The 21,684-nt window shown below is 47.4% G+C and overlaps 2 protein-coding genes across 7 annotated transcripts; one reads left to right on the forward strand and one right to left on the reverse strand.

Moving 5' to 3' along the window:
• Window positions 1–463: 463 nt before the first annotated feature.
• C14H11orf16 (chromosome 14 C11orf16 homolog) lies at window positions 464–10,898 on the forward strand. Of its 2 annotated transcripts, none has more exons than XM_053561425.1 (6): window positions 464–568; window positions 1,242–1,420; window positions 2,607–2,763; window positions 4,667–4,895; window positions 5,496–6,164; window positions 9,308–10,898. In XM_053561425.1, the coding sequence occupies exons 2-6, from the start codon at window positions 1,278–1,280 to the stop codon at window positions 9,517–9,519; spliced, it is 1,410 nt and encodes a 469-aa protein (XP_053417400.1). In that variant the 5' UTR covers window positions 464–568; window positions 1,242–1,277; the 3' UTR covers window positions 9,520–10,898. The 2 variants fall into 2 exon arrangements, with proteins under 2 accessions (XP_053417400.1, XP_053417401.1); XM_053561426.1 differs by lacking the exon at window positions 9,308–10,898 and adding an exon at window positions 7,567–8,145.
• On the reverse strand, window positions 9,146–20,615 carry AKIP1 (A-kinase interacting protein 1). Of its 5 annotated transcripts, none has more exons than XM_053561430.1 (6): window positions 20,050–20,462; window positions 19,519–19,599; window positions 16,303–16,407; window positions 13,205–13,285; window positions 11,086–11,269; window positions 9,146–9,326 (listed from the first exon to the last, which is right to left on the reverse strand). In XM_053561430.1, the coding sequence occupies exons 1-5, from the start codon at window positions 20,269–20,271 to the stop codon at window positions 11,126–11,128; spliced, it is 633 nt and encodes a 210-aa protein (XP_053417405.1). In that variant the 5' UTR covers window positions 20,272–20,462; the 3' UTR covers window positions 9,146–9,326; window positions 11,086–11,125. The 5 variants fall into 5 exon arrangements, with proteins under 5 accessions (XP_053417405.1, XP_053417404.1, XP_053417403.1 ...); XM_053561429.1 differs by lacking the exon at window positions 9,146–9,326 and adding an exon at window positions 20,481–20,615 and having other exon boundaries at window positions 11,046–11,269; window positions 20,050–20,277; XM_053561428.1 differs by lacking the exon at window positions 9,146–9,326 and having other exon boundaries at window positions 11,046–11,269.
• Between the last annotated feature and the right edge of the window lie 1,069 nt (window positions 20,616–21,684).

A 21,684-nucleotide genomic window follows, 5' to 3' on the forward strand; every position in this document is an offset into this window, starting at 1 on the left:
CAGAATCTAGACCTATCTGTTCCTTTGGTCACCCGTGTCCACCTCCCCCCTCCAAATGTCACACCACCTCTGCTCCTCACTACAGTCCTGTTTGTTATAGACAAACATGCCTCACATGTTCATTTTAAACTATGGACAAATTCTATCTTGAAGTCCCCGGGCAGTCAGCAGCTCCCCCATGCAGCCTGAGCAGAATGCAAGCAGATCAACAGCCCTAGGTCTCTGTAGGGCTCAGCTCCCTCCCTACAGGGCTCCTCTGGGTTCAAGAGGGCTTCCCACCTATGGGAACTCTTATGACAGCCTGAGCTTTGGGGAATTGAGGCTATGTGGGCTAAATGGGCCTTTCTCATCACTTCCCTCCTCTCCTGGGGCCCCCTCCCTTCCCCTTCCCTGCCTCCCGGCTTCCTGCCTCCCCTCTGCACATGCTCAGTGTGCTCACCACGCACAGCATTCCCGCGTCAGTGGCAACCTGCTTGGCAACCAGGAATCAGTTAGGCTTGAGGCCCTGAGCCCCAACTGTCAGGAGGGGCCTGAGGCTGAGGTGGAGGCCAGGATTTGGGGGCTGTGGGTAAGTCCTTTGGGGGTCAGCCCTGTGGACTTGGGCAGGGGCAGGGCTCTGGTAGGCTGAGGCAGTGGAATTTGATTTTGGGTTCTGGGTGGCAGCTGTTGCCTCTGAACAGGCCTACAGAGGTGACAGCCCTGAGATCTAACCTGGGCCCAGAATTAGTCATGATTAGGAGGGAAGTAAGTGGCTTGGGCGGGTGGGGGGGTCAGTTTGTTATCAGAGTTAGGATTTGTAAAGGGAAGATTGATGTTACCTTCAGAAAGGAGAAGGTTAGCCTCCTTTGGCAATGCCATCAGAGAAGAGAAAGGAGGTAAAAATGAAAATATATTGGGCCACTTATGTGCCAAGTGCTTTCCATATATTATCTACTGAGAGGTAACTGTAGCGTGAAGGTTAAGAGAGCACGCAGCCAGCAGGCTGGGCAGAAGGATTTAAAGTTGGGTTTCTCTAAAATCACAGCTCTTGCTCATTCAACTCAGCTCTTGCTATTTCTGAGCTGAGGCCTCTAAGGCAGGTGACTCAAAGAGAAAACCTAGCATGGCGGGAGCAGGTGGGCCCTCGCGCTGGCCGCAGCTGTCCGGAGAGGCAGCGAACCGCTGAGCTGGGCCTTGCCCCACCCAGGCGCCCTCTGCTGGCCGTGGGCTGCAGCTCGGCTAACGGTGGTGCTTGTTCTCAGGTGGTTTCTCAGACAGGAGTCCTCCGCCGGTGCGGGATGTCTTTGCCTAAATACTGCAGCCTGCCCACAACTCCGAAGGCTCCTGGCTGGGACCATGCTGCTCCACCCCGGGACCTCTCCTTCGCCTGCCCCTTTGCCCTCCGCGCGCCCTGGCTCACCAGGCACCACCCCCTCACAAGGTACCTGTCTCTGCCCCTCGGGAGGAAGCGGTCTGCCCACTTTTCCTTCCTTTGTTCCTGCTCTTGGTGGTGTAACATGAGGGAGAAGACCTGTTTCCTGGGAAAGCTGAAAGGATTCTTTACTGTTTGGCCTATGACTTGCATGGGGTATAAGCGTATTACTGCAGCCTAAACCGCCCCCAGTGACCTCCCGGGTTGACCTAGCTTTTGTCCTACCTCGAAGCAGAATCACAGATGTCACAGTTGGCAGGGGTGAGAGATAACCATTTACAAAGTTTCTAGCTCATTTACCATCGGACTTTCTCTGGCACTACGTGAGAAATTAGAATTTCTGTAATCAACAATTAAGGTAGGCTGTCCAGGTCCCTCCTCGGGTTCCCTCAGGATCTCTCAATTATCGGCTGTCTGAAGTGTGACTGTGAGAGGGCCGAGGAACCTCAGCCTCACGCACACGGGAACTGCACAGTTCCGGTGGCTCCTGTCCATGCCATTCCACTCAGCCTGCCCAGGTTAGGGATGTGCCGGCTGGAATGGTCTCTAATTGCTTCCTTTCTCAATTCATCTACATGGACCATTGTGTCCAAGGCCACAGTCAAGCATCTGTGTATTCAGCTTTGTCCATGAAGTAAATGGCTTCTTCCAAAACCCAAGCCCTGACTCAACAACTCCCTCAGGCCACTAGCCCTGCCCACAGTATTTTCCAGAACTAGCTTCTCCTTTTTCTGTCCCACAGCCCCTTAGTCAGCTCCTCTGTGTTGTTTCTCATTCCTTCTGACCCCACAGCGCCAAGCCGCCTTACCATTTTCCTCCTTTGGCAATGCCATCTGGGCTTCTATGCCTCATGTTGGAATCCCACTGGCCACCCTGGAACATACCTTCCATCACTCTTTCCTGCTCTGTTATCTAGTCTCACAATAAGCATTCATTAACTTGACTACATCAAGACTAATTACATTTTGGTCCCCTGGAAACAATTCCCAATCCACAAATGCTCGTTCCCCTCACTATCCTTCTGTCCCTCCCAAAAGTTTGCCTTATTGTAACAGAAGTCCTAGATTGTCACTTCCACATGGATTTCTGTGCCACATAGCCTTGGAGGTCATTCATCCTGGGTGCACCTCAGACCTGACTGTGAAGCATGTTCCTGGTGTTCTCCACCTTCCAATTCTGTTTGCTTTTTTTCCAGGTGTGCCTCTTATCACCCGTGTCTCCACTGTGCTGACCCAGCATGGCTGGGGCCTGGCTGGCCGGGCAGAGAGGGAGATGCTGCTGACACAAGGGTCCTGGCAAGATGGGAACCAGATGGCTTCTATTACCCAGCTCAGATAAAGGCCTCTCCAGAGGCGAGTCCCTGATCTGCAGCATCTCCCTGGGGTGCTGCACTGGGCAGCCCTGTCATGCCTGATGGGCCTCATGTGTGGCCAGAAGTTTGGTTTCATGGATAAGCACAGATCTTCTGTGGCACATTATAGAAGTGAACTTGTAGTATCAGTGAGTGTATTAGTTTGCTAGGGCCGCATAAGATTGGTTGGAAAAAACATAAATTTGTTGTCTCACATTTTTGGAAGTTCAGGTATTGACAGGGTTGGTTCCTTCTGAGGCTGGGAGGGAGAATCTCTTAGGTTCTGGTAGTTTACTGGCAGTCAGTGTTCTTGGCTTATAGAAGTATCGCCCTGATCTCTGCCTTCAACTTCACACGGCATCCTCCCTGAGTATGGGTCTTTCCAAATCCCCCTCTTTTATAAGGACATAGGTCATGTTGGATTAAGGACCTGCTGCACTCATGGCCTCACCTTAACTAATTCCATCTTCATTTACCCTATTCCCAAATGAGGTCACATTCTGAGATATGGGGGCTACGGTTGCAACCCAGGAATTTGGTGGGGGGGGCAGGAAAGGTGGGGACATCATTCAATATGTAACGGAGAAGAAAATTTTTGTTAAAAGTACTTTGTTCAGGAAAGTTCACTGTGTTGAATGAATTATGGGCACCAGCCTAAGGGAAATAGGAGCAGAGCATGTCTACGTGTGTGCTGGTGTAGACAGAAGCACATTCCTAGCTAGCTTCAGTGGCTACTTATTTTGGGGAGATTTTTTTCCTCTTTTCAGAGTTAGTTTTGTGCATATGGATCTATGAATGGAAGACTAAGGTGAATTCTCAAAAAAATATGAATTACAGATTCATATTTAATGATAGCCCAGTTCTGCTCAAATATAGGTTCTGCCTAGTGATTTGCTGAAAATAATTTGTTACCAGACTTTGTTTCTCTTCCAAATTGGACTGAGTACTCAAAATAGCTTATATTTCTTTCTTTCTTTCTTTTTTTTTTTTTTGCAGTTTTTGGCCGGGGCTGGGTTTGAACCCGCCACCTCCAGCATATGGGACTGGTGCCCTACCCCTTTGAGCCACAGGCGCCGCCCAAAATAGCTTATATTTCTAATTAGCTAAGGTACTTCTCCTGTCCTTTCTTTGATGTTATTTGCTTAGCTACACCTTTCCTCGGAGACTGTAAGGGCAGCACTGAGGGCTGACCTATGGCCACAATCACTCCTGCTCATGTGGTCTTCAGAGATGAATAAGAAACCATCCCTTGGTCGGCACCTGTAGCTCAGTGAATAGGGTGCTGGCCCCATATACCAAGGGTGGCAGGTTCAAACCCGGGCCTGGCCAAACTGCAACAAAAAAATGGCCGGGCATTGTGGCGGGGGCCTGTAGTCCCAGCTACTTGGGAGGCTGAGGCAAGAGAATCGCCTAAGCCCAGGAGCTGGAGGTTGCTGTGAGCTGTGATGCCACGGTACTCTACCAAGGGTGACAAAGTGAGACTCTGTCTCTAAAAAAAAAAGAAAGAAACCATCCCTGTTTAGTCTTGGATACAGGAACAACATGTATTAGGGGTGTCAGGAGGGAGTGCAGTAGGGGAAGATCCAGAGAGGTTACCCCTAGGAACTGTGAGCCAAAAATTTGATAGGAGGGAAGGAAAACAGGAAAAGGAAGAAAATTGGAAGGGAAAGGCAGGAAGATCAAGAGTTGCCTGAGGCAAAAAGAAGTGTTGGGAGGAGCATCCAAAACACAGTGCTGGTCTTGGTTATAATTAGCTCCAAGCAGCACCTGTCCCTGTCCCTTCCCCAGGTGGCTCTCACTATAAGGCAGCCCCTGGGCGGTTATGGGGCATCATAGGGTACCTGGGTGCTCCCTGTTGTACTTTGTAATGCCAGATCTTATTCTGAGTCTTTTCTTTCCCCCAGTTGGAGAGGCAGGGGACCCTGCTTGTGGAATATGAGGGTCCCCTAGGCCCGAAGCTGCCGGCCCAGCAGCAGAGTGTGGTCTTAGAAGAAGATGTCATTGGGCTCTCACCATCTGTAGGGTATGCACTATACCTAGGGGACAAGGTGCTAGCACCCTGGGAGCCAGACCAGCAGCGATATGGCCCTGGAACTGTTGCCTGGGGCTTGGAGACGAGAGACTCCCAGAGAGGTAAGGGATGCTGCTATGACTAATCATTACCAGTCCCCAGGAGGAGCTGGGCTGGTGACCAGGCCAGAGGAGAGAGCAAAGCGTATCTCTACAGCCTAGGGCTCTAAAAGGCATTAAAAAACAGTCTCTACCCCCTTACCTGCTTCTCAATCCTGGAGCAGCAACTGATATACAAATCATACCTTTCAGATTATAAAATGCTGTTTTTGTTTTTTTTTTAATCAAGGAAAATAGCCTAAAACTATTCTGTGTGTTGATTTGTATACCAGGGTGTGGTGGGGTCACCCTGGTATTCAGGACCCATGCCACCAAGGGCTTGAGGGCTGGACAGTCCTCTTCTACAGGGCCAGTCAGCACCACTGTAATACAGAAAATGACAGCAGGAGGTTTCTACTGAGGATGCATTTTGGTTTTGACATGAACTGGGCCCCCTCCAGGTCACCTTGTAGTCCAGGGGCAGGGAGGTTTGTCCAAGTTCATGCACCTGGTAGTGGTAGTGCACAGGTGAGGGGAATGGGAGCCTTTGGGGCTAGGAGGACCCTTATCTCAGGATTAAGAAGAGGTAATTTTAACAGAATGTTGCCCTTTTCTGTTACATAGCATCAAAGAAAGAAGAAATCACTGTTCACTTCTGGAATGGCAAAACAGCTAAAGTACCTCTAGGTGAAGTCTGGTGGGTGCCCCTTGCTGTCTGGAAGAGGGCTGTGGAGAGGCTACCCAAGACTTTCACGGGGGAGCACCCCAGGCCCCGCCACAGGGCCCCTTGCTGCTCTCTGCTGGGGTCAGCCACCGGATGCATTGCCAGTGGGCTTCCTCTGGGCACTCCGTTTCTGTGTGCACCTTGCCACCCCCACACCTGCTGTCAGCTGCTAAGCCAGGGCTGCCTGTGCTGCTGCCCCTTGGCTGGCCCCACCTGGTGGCCTTCAGCCCAGACCTCACAGGTCACAGCTGGAGAACTTCCAAAGTCAAAGCTGAGTCCCACAGCACAGCTTTTGCCACCGGAGGGCCCCAAGGAAGAGGAAGTAGCAGTGCCTGCTTCCGTGGCTCTTCCCTCCTTCTCCTCCTCTTCTTCCCCCTCCTCCTCCTCTGAAGAAGAAGATGCTGTGGAGAATGATCTGCAAATGGGCCTCCCCCAGAGACTGATGGTGAACAGTGCAGTCAACACAGACCCCATCCTTCTAGAGGACTCTCCTAGGCAGAGGGGTCTCTGCCAGCCGGAGTGGAGGTATTGGAGGAGAAATGGGCCTGAGCCGCACCCTAGGAAGCCAGGTATAATAAGGGAGCGGGCTTGTCTTCCAAGGCAGGGACTAAGGCCCCTTAGGAATCTGAGGCTCGTGTCCATTCAGTATTGGGAGTGGAAGTAATACTTAGGAATCAGGTCATACAGAAGGGGAACTGTACTAAGAGGAAATGGTAGGTGTCCCTTTCAGCTGTAAGGCTCAACAAGAGAGGGAGGAGGGGCTGTTGTTTGTGCTGAGGCTTGCACTCCTCCTGGATGCCTGTCTTTTGCTTTCTTCATCAGTCTCTACTGACAGGGCACTGCATTGTCCGTTTTTGCCTCCAGTCTTTTTCTAGGAGGCCTTGATTTTTCTCTAGATGAACAGTCAAAATACCACTGGGTGTGGATTAGATTAGAGCCAATGCCCCGAGAAGCCCAGGAGCTGGCCCTTCAGCTCTGGTCAGCAGGCCCTGTTCTCTACATGGGCCCCCAGTAAGTCAAAGGAGGAAGGACCAGGGCACCGCACTGTGCTGCCTCTCCTTCACAGTTGTCATCGGCAGCCTGCAGCCTTCCCCAAACTGCTCTCTCTGGAGCAGAGGATCATGGGGCAGGCCCTGGTAGGATTGGGATCTCCAACCTGCCATGCGTCTGCCTCATCACACACATCCTGTCTAAATTCCCAGTGGGGCCCAGGAAGAGCAGAGGCCCAAGTCAGTGGGCAGAGCTGCATGAAGGAGGAGGCCTGGGTGAGGCTGGCCTCTGAGAGATTCCTGGTGCCCCAGGGTCACTGATGCAATGTTCAGTGAAAGGGTACCAAAGCAGGGACACTGCAAAGGTTAATGGGCACCACCACTAAGGGCTTAGGGATCTCCAAGTACTGCCTACAGTGGGTGCCACTGTGTGCCCTTGTTTGAAGCCATTGTCCCATTTCTAAACAGCTGTTCAGCCAGAGAATTGCTTAGCCCACGAGGATTTGAGTCTTGCCCCAGGAGAAAGAGCCTTATTAGTCTTCAGTTTCAAAAAGCTGAGAAAATTTTCTACAATGAGAAACTTTCTTGGGTGACTCCTCTGGAGTTCAGGCTTTGGGATGGACAGGGATGGATGTAAGTCTGCTGCAGGTGTATTTTGTACGAGGGTCACAGGGTTTCCCTGGCTTTCAAGCTGTGGGATCTTTCCCCCATCTCTAATTATTATGGGGAAATAATTAGAGGGATAAGAATCCAGCCATGGCCAGCTGAGCTCTTTCTCCACTCTCCAAAAGAAAAATCTGTATTGAAAAATAAGTGAGGGACAGTTACTCCAATCTCACAGTAGTGAGCCTTAGCAGCAGCCACTCAGAAATAGCAGTCTCGATGAGATCTTCCCTCCCAACAAGCGATGATATAAAGAAAATGATGCCAAAATCTAGAGTTTTCATGCTCAATTCTCCATAGCTTCCTCTGAAGCCTCCAGCTTCAGCATGGCCTGGAGGAAAAACAGCTGAAGCCACCCAACAGAGAAGAGTCTGAGGAGCAGCTGAGATGGCACCAAGCCCAGCATGGGGAGGGAGGGAGGAGGAACAACAGTGGGGTGCAGAGGGACCTAGGAGCCAGATATGCCCCGGGCATCGTGTCGGTGTCCCCACTGCTGTGGCCTGCTCCACAGCCATCTCTAAGCTGGTTCTAGGTCCAAACAAATTTCCCCTGGCCAAGTACATGCTGCTTTCTTTTACCTCTGCTACACAGAGCCACTTACACTCAGAATCTCTTCCCATCACCCCGTTTAAATAGACCCACTCCCAAATTTTCCCAAAATAAATTCTAATCATTCACTAAAGGGAAGAGAAATATTGTATCTTTGGGTATCTGGCCTAGTTTTCCTGTAGATGCTAGATCCTTTGTTATGCTCCAGGGATAGGTGAATTTCTGGGGCTGACCCAAAAATATCATTGGGCATGTTCCCAAATTCAGCCTATGATGGGGTGTGCAGAAAGGGGCCCCCAGCTCTTGTCACACATGGGGTGCTTCCTGTCACAGCTAACGAGTGAAGATGAAGCACTTGAGGCAGAGCTGGACACAATAGGAAACACCAGAGGTTTTCTTTTCTCTGCCTTAGATTCTGTGTCCTTCTAAAGAAACGTGCTGCTTGACTTCTGAATATGCTTGATATTTAATCAGTTCTTGGTATCAGTACTTGATCTGACAGTACTTGGTGTCAGTTCTGTCAAGTACTGATGTTTGACAGTCTGGGGCCCTGCCCTTTACAAAGCCTTTTCTATGGATTTCTCTGCCCTCCACACTTCCTCACTTCCAGCGACGGCAGGGAAAGGGAAAGGTTACCGTGGGATCCTAACAATTCTGGAGAGGCCAGACTGTTGGCTGCCAGCAGTCACGGTGCTGTCCCCCTTGCTTAGGACTGAAACAGGACTCAGTCTGTAGTTTTAAAAGTAACTCAAGGGCGGCGCCTGTGGCTCAGTGAGTAGGGCGCCAGTCCCATATGCCGAGGGTGGCGGGTTCAAACCCAGCCCCAGCCAAACTGCAACCAAAAAATAGCCGGGCGTTGTGGCGGGCGCCTGTAGTCCCAGCTACTCGGGAGGCTGAGGCAAGAGAATCGCATAAGCCCAAGAGTTAAGAGGTTGCTGTGAGCTGTGTGACGCCACGGCACTCTACCCGAGGGCGGTACAGTGAGACTCTGTCTCTACAAAAAAAAAAAAAAAAAGTAACTCAAAAAGTATTCCTTTCTAATTTTGTTTTAGAGACCGAGTCTTGCTCTGTTGCTCAGTGCTGTGATCACAATTCATTGCAGCCTCAAACTTCTGGGCTCAGGCAGTCATCTTACCTCAGACTCCCAAGTAGCTAGGACTATAGGCATACACCCCACACAGCTCGATTTCTTAAAACTTATTATCTCTTCTCTATGATCCTTCTTTGGAGCTCTTTCAACTGGTGGCAGTTGCTTACTTTTGCTTCCCCTAATGGATGTTTGAAAAACACATCTGATAACTTCTTCCCCCCAACTCCAAGTCTGAGTATCATAAAAAAACTCAAAGGGGTAATGGCCAGAACTGATTAACAAACTTTATTTCTCTTTAAAAATACAAAACAATGCTAGGAGCTTAAAGACACTTAAGTGGTTCGATGATCTTGACGTAGTTCTACTTGTAGATGAATCCCATCAAAATGGAGACATGTTTAACACTAACTTTGGGGTTTAGGAATAAGACGTTGCAACATCTGGAAAGAAGAGAGAGAGAACAAACAAGAGAGAGTACAAATTGTGGGAGTGAGGATTCCCAAGGAGCTGGCCCTGAAGGCCACCAACACAAAGCCACCACGGACCCTGCCAGAGGAAGCTGAACACAGAAAATTCAATCTGGGTATTGTGACACATCAGAGAGACAAGAATTCCCCTAGACTGAAGTCCTGAGGATGTAGGTAAAGCTAAATGCCTGGGAAGGGGCTGCTTACGTATTCCTTCCATAGTTCCTATGCCTTTTTGGGTCACATTCTCTTTGAGAATGGCCCCAGGCCCCCAGAAAAATACACAATTTTTCGTATAATTTCAGAAGGCTTACAGAGCCCATGAAGTTCATAATAGGCTTCTTGGGAGTGGAAGGATCCCCATTCAAATGACCTTCTGCCCTGTGATTTAGGGCATGGGTCCGCTTTGCCCTTTGAACATAGGAGTCTATTCCTAAGAATGTTAATATAACTCTACTTAAAACTTTGTTTTCCTCATTTAAAATACTGGCACTTTTCCTGAACACAGAATTATTACCCTCAATATGAGATGAATCACCAGGCAACTAAACTGGGAGATGTAACTGTATGGGTGGTGTGGTAGTTAAAAGACATTTGGGAGGGCCTTGGTGTGTGTCACACTTTATGGGGGCAAGACATGATTGCAAGAGGGACTTTGCCTAACGATTGCAATCAGTGTCACCTGGCTTATTGTACCCTCAATGAATCCCCAACAATAAAAAAAAAAAGACATTTGGGATATACCAATGACTTTTTAAAATCAGTGGCTTTTATTTATTCTTTTTGAGATGGGGTCTCACTCTGTTACCCGGGATTGAGTGCAGTGTCGCCATCATAGTTCACTGCAAACTCAAACTCCTGGGCTCAAGTGATCTTCTTGCATAAGCCTCCCAAGTAATTGTGTTTACTGGTGTTCACCACCCATGCACAGCTAATTTTTCTTTTTGTAGAGTGAGAGTCTCACTCTTGAACATACTGTCTTGAACTCCTGGCCTCAAGTGATCCTCCCACCTTGGCCTTCCAAAGTGCTAATATTACAAGCCTGAGCCAACACACCTGGCCTTAAAATTAGTGACTTTTAATCCTTAAAATTACAGTCAGCATAAGACAATTTTTTTAAATCTTATAGGAAATTAAAGACTAATGATAGATTTACAAAGAGCGGCTGACAAGGCCTTCTTCAATGGAAAGAGGCGCGTCCAAGCCACAGGTGATAGCAGCATCTTCACTCCAGAAGAGTGCCTGCAGAAGAGTGCAGGAAGGCACCTGTCATGAGGGGCACAGGAATGTGGCAACCCTGGCCCTGGGTCCCCGCCACGCCCCTGGTGAGACTGCTTTAGAATGCCTCTTACACAGAAGCTATAGGCTGTGGTCAGCCTATTTTTGGGCAAATGTGCCCACAGCCTCTCTCCCATCTTTTCATAAAGCTTACAGTTGTATATAAGCAACATTTTGTTTGACCTCTTAATAACAATAAAAATTAATTCTCTGTTTCTAAATTTTTCCCTTTATTATCATTATTAACATTTACTTAGAATGCAAGCAGTAAAAACTGTTCAGACAGAATCATTATTTCTTTCAGGAAAGTGAGGATGGGACAATTACACACTGTCAAGTAAAAATCAGCACTGAAAGAGACACCAGTTCCCAGGATGGCTGATATTGTCAATACTAAAAGCAGGATTAATGTATAGTTATTAAGAGAATCATAAAGTGGCTTTATTCTTCTTACTACTTATAAAAAGGTGATGTGATGGCAGTGATGGTCAATATCATACAGGGAAAACCAAGTCTATACTTTGTCCAGAATCAACTGCTACCACATGAGTCTTCTTGGTTAAGTCACTTGCGCCCACTGTGACAGAATAGGTTCCTGGATATACTTCTATGTAGAGGTCCTTAGAGATGTTCTGGGCCTGGAAGAAAAAGAGGGTATTAGCAGTTTAGAGATTTTATATCCAATGCCATCATGGCACCTCCATCAGGCTACTTCTGTGTGCCAGACACATGATGGGATGAAACAGACCGGAGTGGAGTGGGGAGCAGGGGGTGCTTTCAAGCTCAGCTTAGTCACATAATAGCACTGCCGTTTTGGTAATTCTCAGCCTTTATGCTTGTTTCCTTAGTTCTAAACCTGTGATAATACTTACCTCATAAATAACCGTGTGAAAACACTTTGTAAAAGCTAAAGTGTTACAGGAACATGAAGGATTATAAAAAGAACACTCTAGTTGGGGTAAGAATTAAGCAGAGGGAAAGCTAATAGCCATTGTTCTGAGAATCACAGCACTTGCTGGCACAGACTGGCAGTAAAGTCAAGGTACCTTGGAATAATGGGAATCATTCTTTTTAACTGTGCTTTGCTAAATTCCTTACCAAGAAGATGAATTCTTATCTCTTAAAGCTAAACAATATGAATAGATTCCATTTTATCACTGAATCATTAAGTCAGCTGCCTGTCAAAGCCTCCCTTGGAGAATTGGTTCTCCTACAGGGTGAAAACAGTGGAAGCTGGAGTCGATTGACTCCAACTGAGCACAAACCATCCTCCAAGGATAGACTTCACACATGGCCGGGATGTGGGTCATGGCAGGTATGCAGACAGAGGATGGTTCTCAAACCAGAAAAAAGTCTATATTTAAGAGCCAAAGTGACAGCTGGGATGCCACTGCATGCTTACTCAATCCTCAGAGCCACAGGCAGAAGCTGTCATTTCTACCACCACACACAGGGGGAAATGCAAACTACTGGCCAACAAATTCCATCAGGAGAAATAAATGATAATATTTACACTTTTATGAAACTTCCTTCCCTACCCCTGCCTTACAGATGCATTTGAAGCCAATTTTTTCCAAAGCTGCTTTATATTATATCCTTTCATGCCTGTCCAGTTACTGCAAAACTGGAGGTCTATCGTCATTTAACTGATGTGAATGTATACAATGCCATTACTGTTTACCGGTTGCAACTGCGTAAATAACCAAAAGTAGATTTCAGAAAATATGGCCATATTTTGGCCATATTCTGCAATCAGAATTGCAGAAAGCCGAGAATGCTTCATTTGTCCGCGTACAAGGAAACACTGCAGACAGAGTGGCATCTTCAACTCTAACACAACAGAACATCAGCATTACCCAAACCCAGCAAGTGTCAGAGGCATTAAATGTTTGTACTAGAAACTTAATATTCTTAAGTGTTATTAGCTCTAGTATATACCAAATCCTGACTAGTAGCAAGCTGTATACAAACAAAAAGCAAGAAATTGCTGCAACTGCTTGAAGTTCCTTTCCTCAGAACTCCAGCACTCCCAAGTTCCAAAAGGATTCTCTAGGTTCTTGAAATAGTAAGTACTTTATCCTAAAAATGATAACTCACTATCATATGTTTTTACAGAGAAACATTTGTGGAAAATGGGAACAAATGCCTTCTAATGTTTTGGAGGCTGATCTCACCAAATGTATATGTTTAAGAACTTCAGCAATGGTTTTTACTCCTTAAGCAGGAGGATCAGCTCTTTCCTGCTGCTTGAACAGATGGTGGAATTCCAGCCAGACTCGGTGCCAGCTGAGCTGAGCTGTAGGAACCGAGATGTGAATACTTCACATTCTTTCCAACCACAACTATGAGTTCAGGCACAAAGAGTATCCCTCAAGCTTCAAGTGAAGGAAGGACACTAAGGAAACATAATTTTACGCTGAACTAAAATTTCGTGCACCCTCCTCTGATATAAGAATATCCCAATTTAAAAATACCTCCGATCCAGTACAAATAGAGAGCCCTGCAATAACCAGGTCAACTGGTTCGTGGAATGTAATGAAGGTGGAACCCAGTCCCTACCGTTCTGTACTCACAGGCTGCAATGCCTCTAGACTGTGCTCTGGTATCTGACAGATGCCTCCAGAACCCAGGGATGTCTTTTCTCTGTCTTTTCTCTAAAGAGACAAGTAGAAACATTGGTTTGTGCCTACACTTTGAATTCTTAATTGTCAAGAGAAAGTTTCTTTCACTTTATAAGAACCAATAATCATTGTCAGCTTTTTCTAAGTTGTCACCTAAGTTACTAAGGCTCTTTTTAGTGAATTCAGTGGGGTATTTTCAGTCAGATGTTAACTGTGATTACTTTTTTATCTTTATATTGGCTTTGGAGTCAGAATCAACTTAGTTTAAGTCCTGTCTCTGCTATTTACCAGGAGGGACATATTAACTTCTCCGAGCTTTAGAGTCCTAGTCTATAACACTAGGGCTGCTGCACTGCAGGAAGATTTATTTATTTTGGGGGGACAGAGTCTCACTCAATTGCCCTGGGGTTGAGTGCCATGGCATCATAGCTCACAGCAACCTCAAACTTTTAGGCTCAAATGATCCTTTTGCCTCAGCCTCCCAAGAAGCTGGGACAATAGGCATTCACCACAATGCCCAGTTAGTTTTTCTATTTTTAATAGAGACAGTGTCTCACTTCCCTTAGGCTGGTTTCAGCTTGAAACTGGCTTGTGGCACCCGTCACAATGCCTGGCTAATTTTTTTATACTTTTAGTAAAGATGGGGTCTCACTATTGCTCAGGCTGGTCTTGAACTAAACTCAGGCAATCCATCCATCTCAGCCTCCCAGAGTGCTAGGATTATGATTTGCCTGGCTCCAGGAGTTTGAGGTTGCTGTGAGCTAGGCGGAAGGCACTCCAGCCTGGGGCAACAGTCAGACTCTGTCTCTTCCTCACCCCCTAAAAAAAATCTTTTTCCTATCCCTAGATGTAGAAGAGGAAATTTTTTTTTTTGAGACAGAGCTTCAAGCTGTCACCCTGGGTAGAGTGCTGTGGCATAACAGCTCACAGCAACCTTCAACTCCTGAGGCTCAAGCGATTCTCCTGCCTCTGCCTCCCAAGTAGCTGGGACCACAGGCACCCGCCACAACGCCAGGCTATTTTTTGGTTGCACCCGTCATTGTTGTTTGGCAGGCCTGGGCTGGATTCGAACCCAGCTGAGGTGTATGTGGCTGGTGCCTTAGCCACTTGAGCCACTGGCGCCGAGCCAGAAGAGGATATTTGAAGCTCTTTTTTTCTTTTCTTCTTCTTCTTCTTATTTATATATTTATTTATTGAGATAGACTGTCACTCTGTCATCCTGTGTAGAGTACTGTAGCATCAGCTTAGCTCACAGCAACCTCAAACTCTTGGGCTCAAGCGATTCCCTTGCCTCAGCCTCCCTAGCAGCTGATACTACAAGTGCCGGCCATGATGCCTGGCTATTTTTTCTATTTTTAGCAGAGATATGGTCTCACTCTTGCACAGGCTAGTCTCGAACTCCTGAACTAAAGTAATCTACTAGCCTCAGCCTCCCAGAGTGCTAGGATTACAGGCATAAACCACCATGCCTGGACATTTCTTCTTTTTCTTTTTTAAAAGAGAGACAGGGGTTCACTGTTGCCCAGGCTGGAGAGCAGTGGCTATTTACAGGCATGATCATAGCACGATATAGCCTCAAACTCCTGGCGTCAAGTGATCCTCCATCTTCCAGGTAGCTGGGATTGTATGGGAATGCCACCATGCCCAGCTTGGAAGCTCTTTTACTTTGGAGACAGGGTCTTGCTCTGTCATCCAGCCTAGAGTACAGTGCCATGATTCTAGTTCACTGCAGCTTCAAACTCCTGGACTCAAGCAATCCTCCTGCCTCAGCCTCCCAAGCAGCTAGGATTATAGGCATGAACCACGATGTCTGGCTAATTTTTTTTTTTTTTTGTACAGACAGGGTCTTACTATATTGCTCAGGCTGATCTCGAACTCCTAGTCTCAAGTGATCCTCCCGCCTTGGCCTCCCAAAGTGCTGGGGATTATAGATGGGAGGCACTGTGCCTGCCTGAAATGCTTTTCTTTTTTCTTTGTAGAGACAGAGTCTCACTTTATTGCCCTTAGTAGAGTGCCGTGGCATCACAGCTTACAGCAACCTCTAACTCCTGGGCTTAGGAGATTCTCTTGCCTCAGCCTCCCAAGTAGCTGGGACTATAGGCAACACCCAGCTATTTTTTTGTTGCAGTTTGGCCGGGGCTGGGTTTGAACCCACCTACCCACTGAGCCACAGGCGCTGCCCCTGAAATACTTTTCTTTCTTTTTTTTTTTTTGTAGAGACAGAGTCTCACTTTACTGCCCTCGGTAGAGTGCCGTGGCATCACACGGCTCACAGCAACCTCCAGCTCTTGGGCTTATGTGATTCTCTTGCCTCAGCCTCCCGAGCAGCTGGGACTACAGGCGCCTGCCACAACGCCCGGCTATTTTTTGGTTGCAGTTTGGCCGGGGCTGGGTTTGAACCCACCACCCTCGGTATATGGGGCCAGCACCCTACTCATTGAGCCAAGGCGCCGCCCTGAAATGCTTTTCTTAAAGCCTACCCAAGAATCCCACAGCCCAGGATTGCAGGTTCAACTAAAGATTCTACAATGGCATCGATTTTACACACACACACACACACACACACACACACACACACACACCCTGTTTTCCCAAAAATAAGACATCCTCCAAAAATAAGACCTACTTCCTACTTACAGGAAAGATAAGACGTCCCCTAAAAATAAGACCTAGCGCATCTTTGGGAGCACACCTTAAAATAAGACACTGTCTTATTTTCGAGGAAACAGGGTGTGTGTGTGTGTGTATATATATATGCTTTTTTTTTTTTTCCCCCGCAGTTTTGCCCTAGGCTGGGTTTGAACCCGCCACCTCCGGCATATGGGGCCAGTGCCCTACTCCTTTGAGCCACAGGTGCTGCCTTCGATTTTATATTTTAAACAAACTCCTATTTCATGTTCATTGTTCTAAGTTCTCCAAAACTGCAGGTTTATACATTTCTGTTGAGCACTGTAATGCCAAATCAGACACCATCCAGTGATAGAAAGTCTAGCAGGGGCTCCTGAGCATCTTAGGCTGAGGGCACAGCATAGCAAAGCTGAGATACATACCTGACTTGTTCCTATGTCTGCGTACGTGTGGAGCTCCGACTTCCGTCTATGATAACGATAGACATGGGTTGCCCCTCCTTCCTCTGGCACAGATGAATAATATTTCTAGAGAAGTAATGTGAAAAAAGGGTCATCTTGTCAAATTTTCAAAAAACTCTCTGAGACTTGGGCAAGGTATGGCTAAGGAGGGAGGCAGGAGTGCAAAGGTAAATTACCTGTCTTCTTGACAGTTCTCTGAATTCAGATAACCAACTTTAGCCTAGGTAAAGTGGCTGCAGAGAAGGAAACTGCATTTGGCATTACTCTGCTGCCATCTGCTGCCTCTGTAGGGCAAGGACTCTGGCCAACTGAAGGTTGGCAGGACCACACTCCCTGCCAGGTTAAACAATTTTCACATCTTACCCCAATATGGAATGCACATAGCCTTTCATTTCTATCTCTGACAAATTCCATGTTTACTGTCTAAGACTCAGCAAGGACATGGGGAGAGAGGAGTGCATTTCCTTGAGATTTAGAACTACAGCAGGAAATGAAACATAAACCCAAGGGCTATGCAGGCCTTCTCCCATGCTTCCCATATGGGGGAGTGGAGGCAGAGGTCTCCAGTTTAAGAAGAATAACCCAGGGCGGCGCCTGTGGCTCAGTCAGTAAGTCGCCAGCCCCATATACCGAGGGTTGCGAGTTCAAACATGGCCCCGGCCAAACTGCAACCAAAAAATAGCCGGGCGTTGTGGCAGGCGCCTGTAGTCCCAGCTATTCGGGAGGCTGAGGCAAGAAAATCGCTTAAGCCCAGGAGTTGGAGGTTGCTGTGAGCTGTGTGATGCCACGGCACTCTACTGAGGGCCATAAAGTGAGACTCTGTCTCTACAAAAAAAAAAAGAGAAGAATAACCCAAAGGATCAGAAAAGTTACACTTTCTTGTCTACTTCCTTTCTTCCCCTTGAAGTTAACCTTAGACTTGGCCTTCATTATGACTAATGATGAGGAAGGATATCACAAGGCTGTTTGTTTTGAACAAATTGTAGGGACTATGTCTAAAATACATGACCAGAAGAATGAGAAGCTGGAAAAAGCACTTTAGGGCACAGATCTAATGATATATTACAGGGGCTGCTTCAAAATTGTAGAGGTAGGGCGGCACCTGTGGCTCAGTCGGTAGGGCGCCGGCCCCATATACCGAGGGTGGCGGGTTCAAACCCGGCCCCGGCCAAACTGCAACCAAAAAATAGCTGGGCGTTGTGGCGGGTGCCTGTAGTCCCAGTTACTCGGGAGGCTGAGGCAAGAGAATCGCTTAAGCCCAGGAGTGAGGCCACGGCACTCTACCGAGGGCCATAAAGTGAAACTCTGTCTCTACAAAAAAAAAAAAAAAAAAAATTGTAGAGGTAAACCCAGAATACTATCTCTTAATTCCATCTCTAGAAAGCTAAAGGGTTCTGAGGCTTCATTCACATTAGAGACTTGAACTGAAGCATGAACCGAAAATCAATATGAAGAACATGAATTTGCTAAACCTCAAACCAGAGACAAATATTATTCTTTTGCTAAACCATGAACCAGGTTAATCACTTTACAGTAGGGCTGAAGTTATTGATTCTTCTAAAACCACTCAGTAAAAATAAGAACATAAAAATATTCTCTGAACCATATCTCACTGGTTGGAATCCTATTCTTAGAGTCTCAGGGATTTTTATAAAAATGTAAAAAGAGATTGGAGTTTTTTGAGATCTGAAACATTATGAAACTAAAATGCAGGACAGAAACAAGGTATTTCGTCCCCCTCCCTAAAGACCAGCATACTAGCATCCTCACAACCACATAAGAGGCACAAAATGTTAAGGCTGGAAGACACCAGAGTCTGTTATGATTCTTAATATATCAAGAGCACCCTCCATGCAGGTGATTTCCTTGGATGTTGACTAGTCTGCCTTCAACATTCTGTCAAAGTACTTAAAGATGGCCTAAATGTATGAATTTGAGAAGAGTGACTTAAAAACCTTTGTTCACCATTTCAATGAATGATACCAAAACTCACTTAAATCCTTCATGCTATTAGTTTATGATAATTTTCTGGAGTTTGCCTCTTACTGGAAACTAAAAAAAAAACAGACTGTAAGGGCTGGAAAGGACTTTAGAAATCTTAATTTAATGACAAGAAATCTATTTTTTTTTTTTTTTTTTTTGAGACAGAGTCTCAAGCTGTTGCCCTGGGTAGAGTGCCATGGTGTCAACAGCTCACAGCAACCTCAAACTCTTGAGCTTAAGCGATTCTCTTGCCTCAGCCTCCCAAGTAGCTGGGACTACAGGTGTCTGCCACAAGGCCCAGCTATTTTTTTGTTGCAGTTGTCATTGTTGTTTTAGCTGGCACAGGCTGGGTTCAAACCTGCCAGCCTGGGTGTATGTGACCGGTGCCCTACCCACTGACCTACCGGTGCCACCAAATGACAAGGAATCTAAAACACGTTATTCAAAATACATTACTCAGTTCATGTCCTGAAGTGCTTTCCCCAGTTTTTCTTCCTGGAGACATGCCTTAGGTAAGGCTGAGAAAAACTAACTGGCCTAAGTAAGGTATTATAGCCAATCAGCTGCAGAACACAGGTCTGATTTCCCCAGAAGCTGCTCCTGTGGTTAAACCACACTACCCTTGACCAGCGTGCTTACATCTGTTCCACAGACCATCTTTTTCACCAATCACTGATATGACCCACTCAGGACATACTTAAACTACTTTGCCAGGGACCTGAAACAAACCTTAGGGCTTAAGAGCTAATGTAGACATTTTGTTTCAGTTTCAATACATTTTGAAAACAGAGGCTCAGTTCCAGTTTAGAATGATCCTAATCTTAAAGTTCAATGTTAAAAAACAAAATACCTAATATTTGACCTAATTGCTTTAGAATTCAGCAAATAAGCTTTGCCCCCACCCTCACCCCACTATACTGAAAAGTCGGTGAGGGCAGAGAACGTTTCTGGCTTATTTGCTGCTGTATCCTCAACAGCAATACAGTTAGGTATTCGATAAATATGTACTGGATGAATTCTAACCTGGATTTACCACACGTTTAAGTCCTTGACTGATTACAATCTACCCAGGGAAGCCAGGTAGAGGAAACATGTAGTCTTTACATTGTCCCTAAATTCCAGAAAGAACCATACACATTGTGATCCATCAGCAGCCAATAGGGGCCGGCATAGCTTTAGTGCACATCAACTTACCCCACACTGACTTGAAGCATAGTCCATGAATTCGACCATTGTTCTAAAGGAAGCACTAAGGGTTGAGTGTCTCTCTTCTCTCTATTTGAATAAATGGCAAGTCACAGATGAGATCTAGGATTCCCTACCGGAGAATGAAGCTATTTTAGGAACAGCTCCCTTTTAACCTTTGGAAAAGCGTTTAAGTCGGTAAGACAGATCTTACTGAGAAATAATTCCAACGCTGGACGACAGACACACAATTCATCCAGGACCTAAAAGACAGGTCTGCCAACCTCCCTCTAACATCAGGTGATAGCAAGTAAGGTTGTTTTTAAAAAGTAACCAACGAAGGCTGAGCACTACCGTTATTCTACAGCCACCCAATAAGAATCTGTCAAATGTTAAAAGTTTTCAAAGGACTTTCTATTCATTTTTCAGATCCTTTCCAGCTCCCGCCAAGGGAAGGATCCCTCAGGCGCCTGGGAGTGGCGCGCCCCGCAGGCCCCGGCTGTGCCAATGACGGGGCTGGTCCCAGCACAGGGGCCCCACCTCTCTGGGGAGACGGCGCTGGGGGCCGGCTACCGGCCGTCTTTCTTGGAAGGGCACCTCCCGGGAAAACTCCCCCACGCTGCCTCTGGGACACTCCAGCGAATGCCAGTCCACCGCCCTCCTCTTGGCCCGCTCCAGCACTTCTTGACCCAGCCTAGCCGAGCGCTGCAGGGAACGTCGGTCCACCCCGTTCAGCGCCGCGGCCGCCAAACAGGTCTCCATGTCTCCCTGGGTGGACACATACAGACAAACGCCGGCAGGTCAGAGGGACCACTGCGATCCCGCTCCAGCTCTGGGCGGGAGTTCGGGCCTAGACCGCGGGTAAAACACCGGTCCCCCTCCGTCCCCAAGGTGCACTCCAGCCGGCGCCCAGCTCTCCCCTTCCATTTCCCTCTGCATCTCCCTCTCCCCAGAGCCGGGAAACCCCTCACCCGGCCGGCTTCTCGAAGCGCATGCGCTCAGCGGTCTCACCGCGGGGGAGGGTTGGGCCTGGAGAGTGGGGCGCCGGCGCAGCAGGCCATTGGCGGAGGGCGGGGGGGCGTGGCAGCGAAGGCGCGCGTCCTGGCACCACCCTTACGCGCGGACTGCCGGGCGGACTGCCAGGCGCTGTGAGCGCGTGGGCGCCGTGCCCGGGCTGACTGACAAGTTCCTGGGCAGCGGCCTGGCTCTTGAAGGTCTCATCCGCTGCTTAACTTGTTGAACTTGGTATTAAAGTCAGGTGCTGTCCTGTTGGGCTAAAAAATTGTAGGGACTAAGAGAAGTGCCGCCGGCGCCTCGTCTGCTTGGTCTACATTTTGCTATACCGTTTCTTCGCACTCTTCTCTGAGCAGGTGATTGGGCTTCCTAGGCCAAATAGTGGCGCCACCTGATAAGGTGGCGTTTGGAGAAGGAAACTCGATCTGGTTGGTCTGACAGCTGCGAATGCAGACAGAGACCAAAGCGGGCCCCTGAGGCGGACAGAGGTTTCTGGCCCTCGGGGGCAGAGGGCGCCTGCGGAGTTCCTCACTACCCCAGTGGGAACTATTCACCTTGTCTTCTGTTGCGGGTTGAGTCCGTCTTTCAGGAATAATTGCATCGTGTTTTAGTGAGGAACTGTTGAGTCCTTATCTTTCAATCTACTCCCCTGGCTCTTTGGTAGGACGGGTAGTCCAAGCTGTCACTGCTAATTAGAGACTCAGCTACACCACCAAGAGCCCAGCAAAGCATTGGTGCTCAAGAGGGCCCTCTTTAAGGCACTCTGCTCACTGGGTTCACAAACCGTAAATACTCAGTCTCAACAAGTGGCTTGATTAGCAATTATGAGTTACCAGGTGAGTATTAGGATGCTATTACAACCTCTGTCTGTACTCTTGTGCTAATTTCCTGCTTTCCCCTTATAAAAAGAACAACAATGAGTGAAACCCACCATTATCCTTGGGATGATTTTTTCATTTTAGGAATATTGCTTTCAATAGATGTTCATCAAGTGTCTCCTTTAGAACATAGTGGCTACATGCATAGAGTCCTGGGTCATGAATATTCAGTCTAGAGAACTGGTTTAAATCCTGGCACTGCCACTTTTTGATTTTGTGATTCTGAGCAAACCAATTACTTCTTTAAGCCTCATTTTTTCTCATCTCTGCCTGGTGATTCCAA

This window comes from Nycticebus coucang, chromosome 14, assembly GCF_027406575.1.
Source record: "Nycticebus coucang isolate mNycCou1 chromosome 14, mNycCou1.pri, whole genome shotgun sequence".
Classification (NCBI taxonomy): Eukaryota; Metazoa; Chordata; class Mammalia; order Primates; family Lorisidae; genus Nycticebus; species Nycticebus coucang.

Coding starts and splice junctions, on each gene's coding strand:
- C14H11orf16 (XM_053561425.1), top strand. CDS start 1,278: ATGTCTTTGCCTAAATACTGCAGCCTGCCCACAACTCCGAAGGCTCCT. Junction 1,421..2,606: donor AGGCACCACCCCCTCACAAG/GTACCTGTCTCT, acceptor CTTTTTTTCCAG/GTGTGCCTCTTATCACCCGT. Junction 2,764..4,666: donor AGATAAAGGCCTCTCCAGAG/GCGAGTCCCTGA, acceptor TCTTTCCCCCAG/TTGGAGAGGCAGGGGACCCT.
- AKIP1 (XM_053561430.1), bottom strand. CDS start 20,271: ATGGAGACCTGTTTGGCGGCCGCGGCGCTGAACGGGGTGGACCGACGT. Junction 19,600..20,049: donor AGCGCCGTCTCCCCAGAGAG/GTGGGGCCCCTG, acceptor TTATTCAAATAG/AGAGAAGAGAGACACTCAAC. Junction 13,286..16,302: donor CAGACATAGGAACAAGTCAG/GTATGTATCTCA, acceptor TTGTCTCTTTAG/AGAAAAGACAGAGAAAAGAC.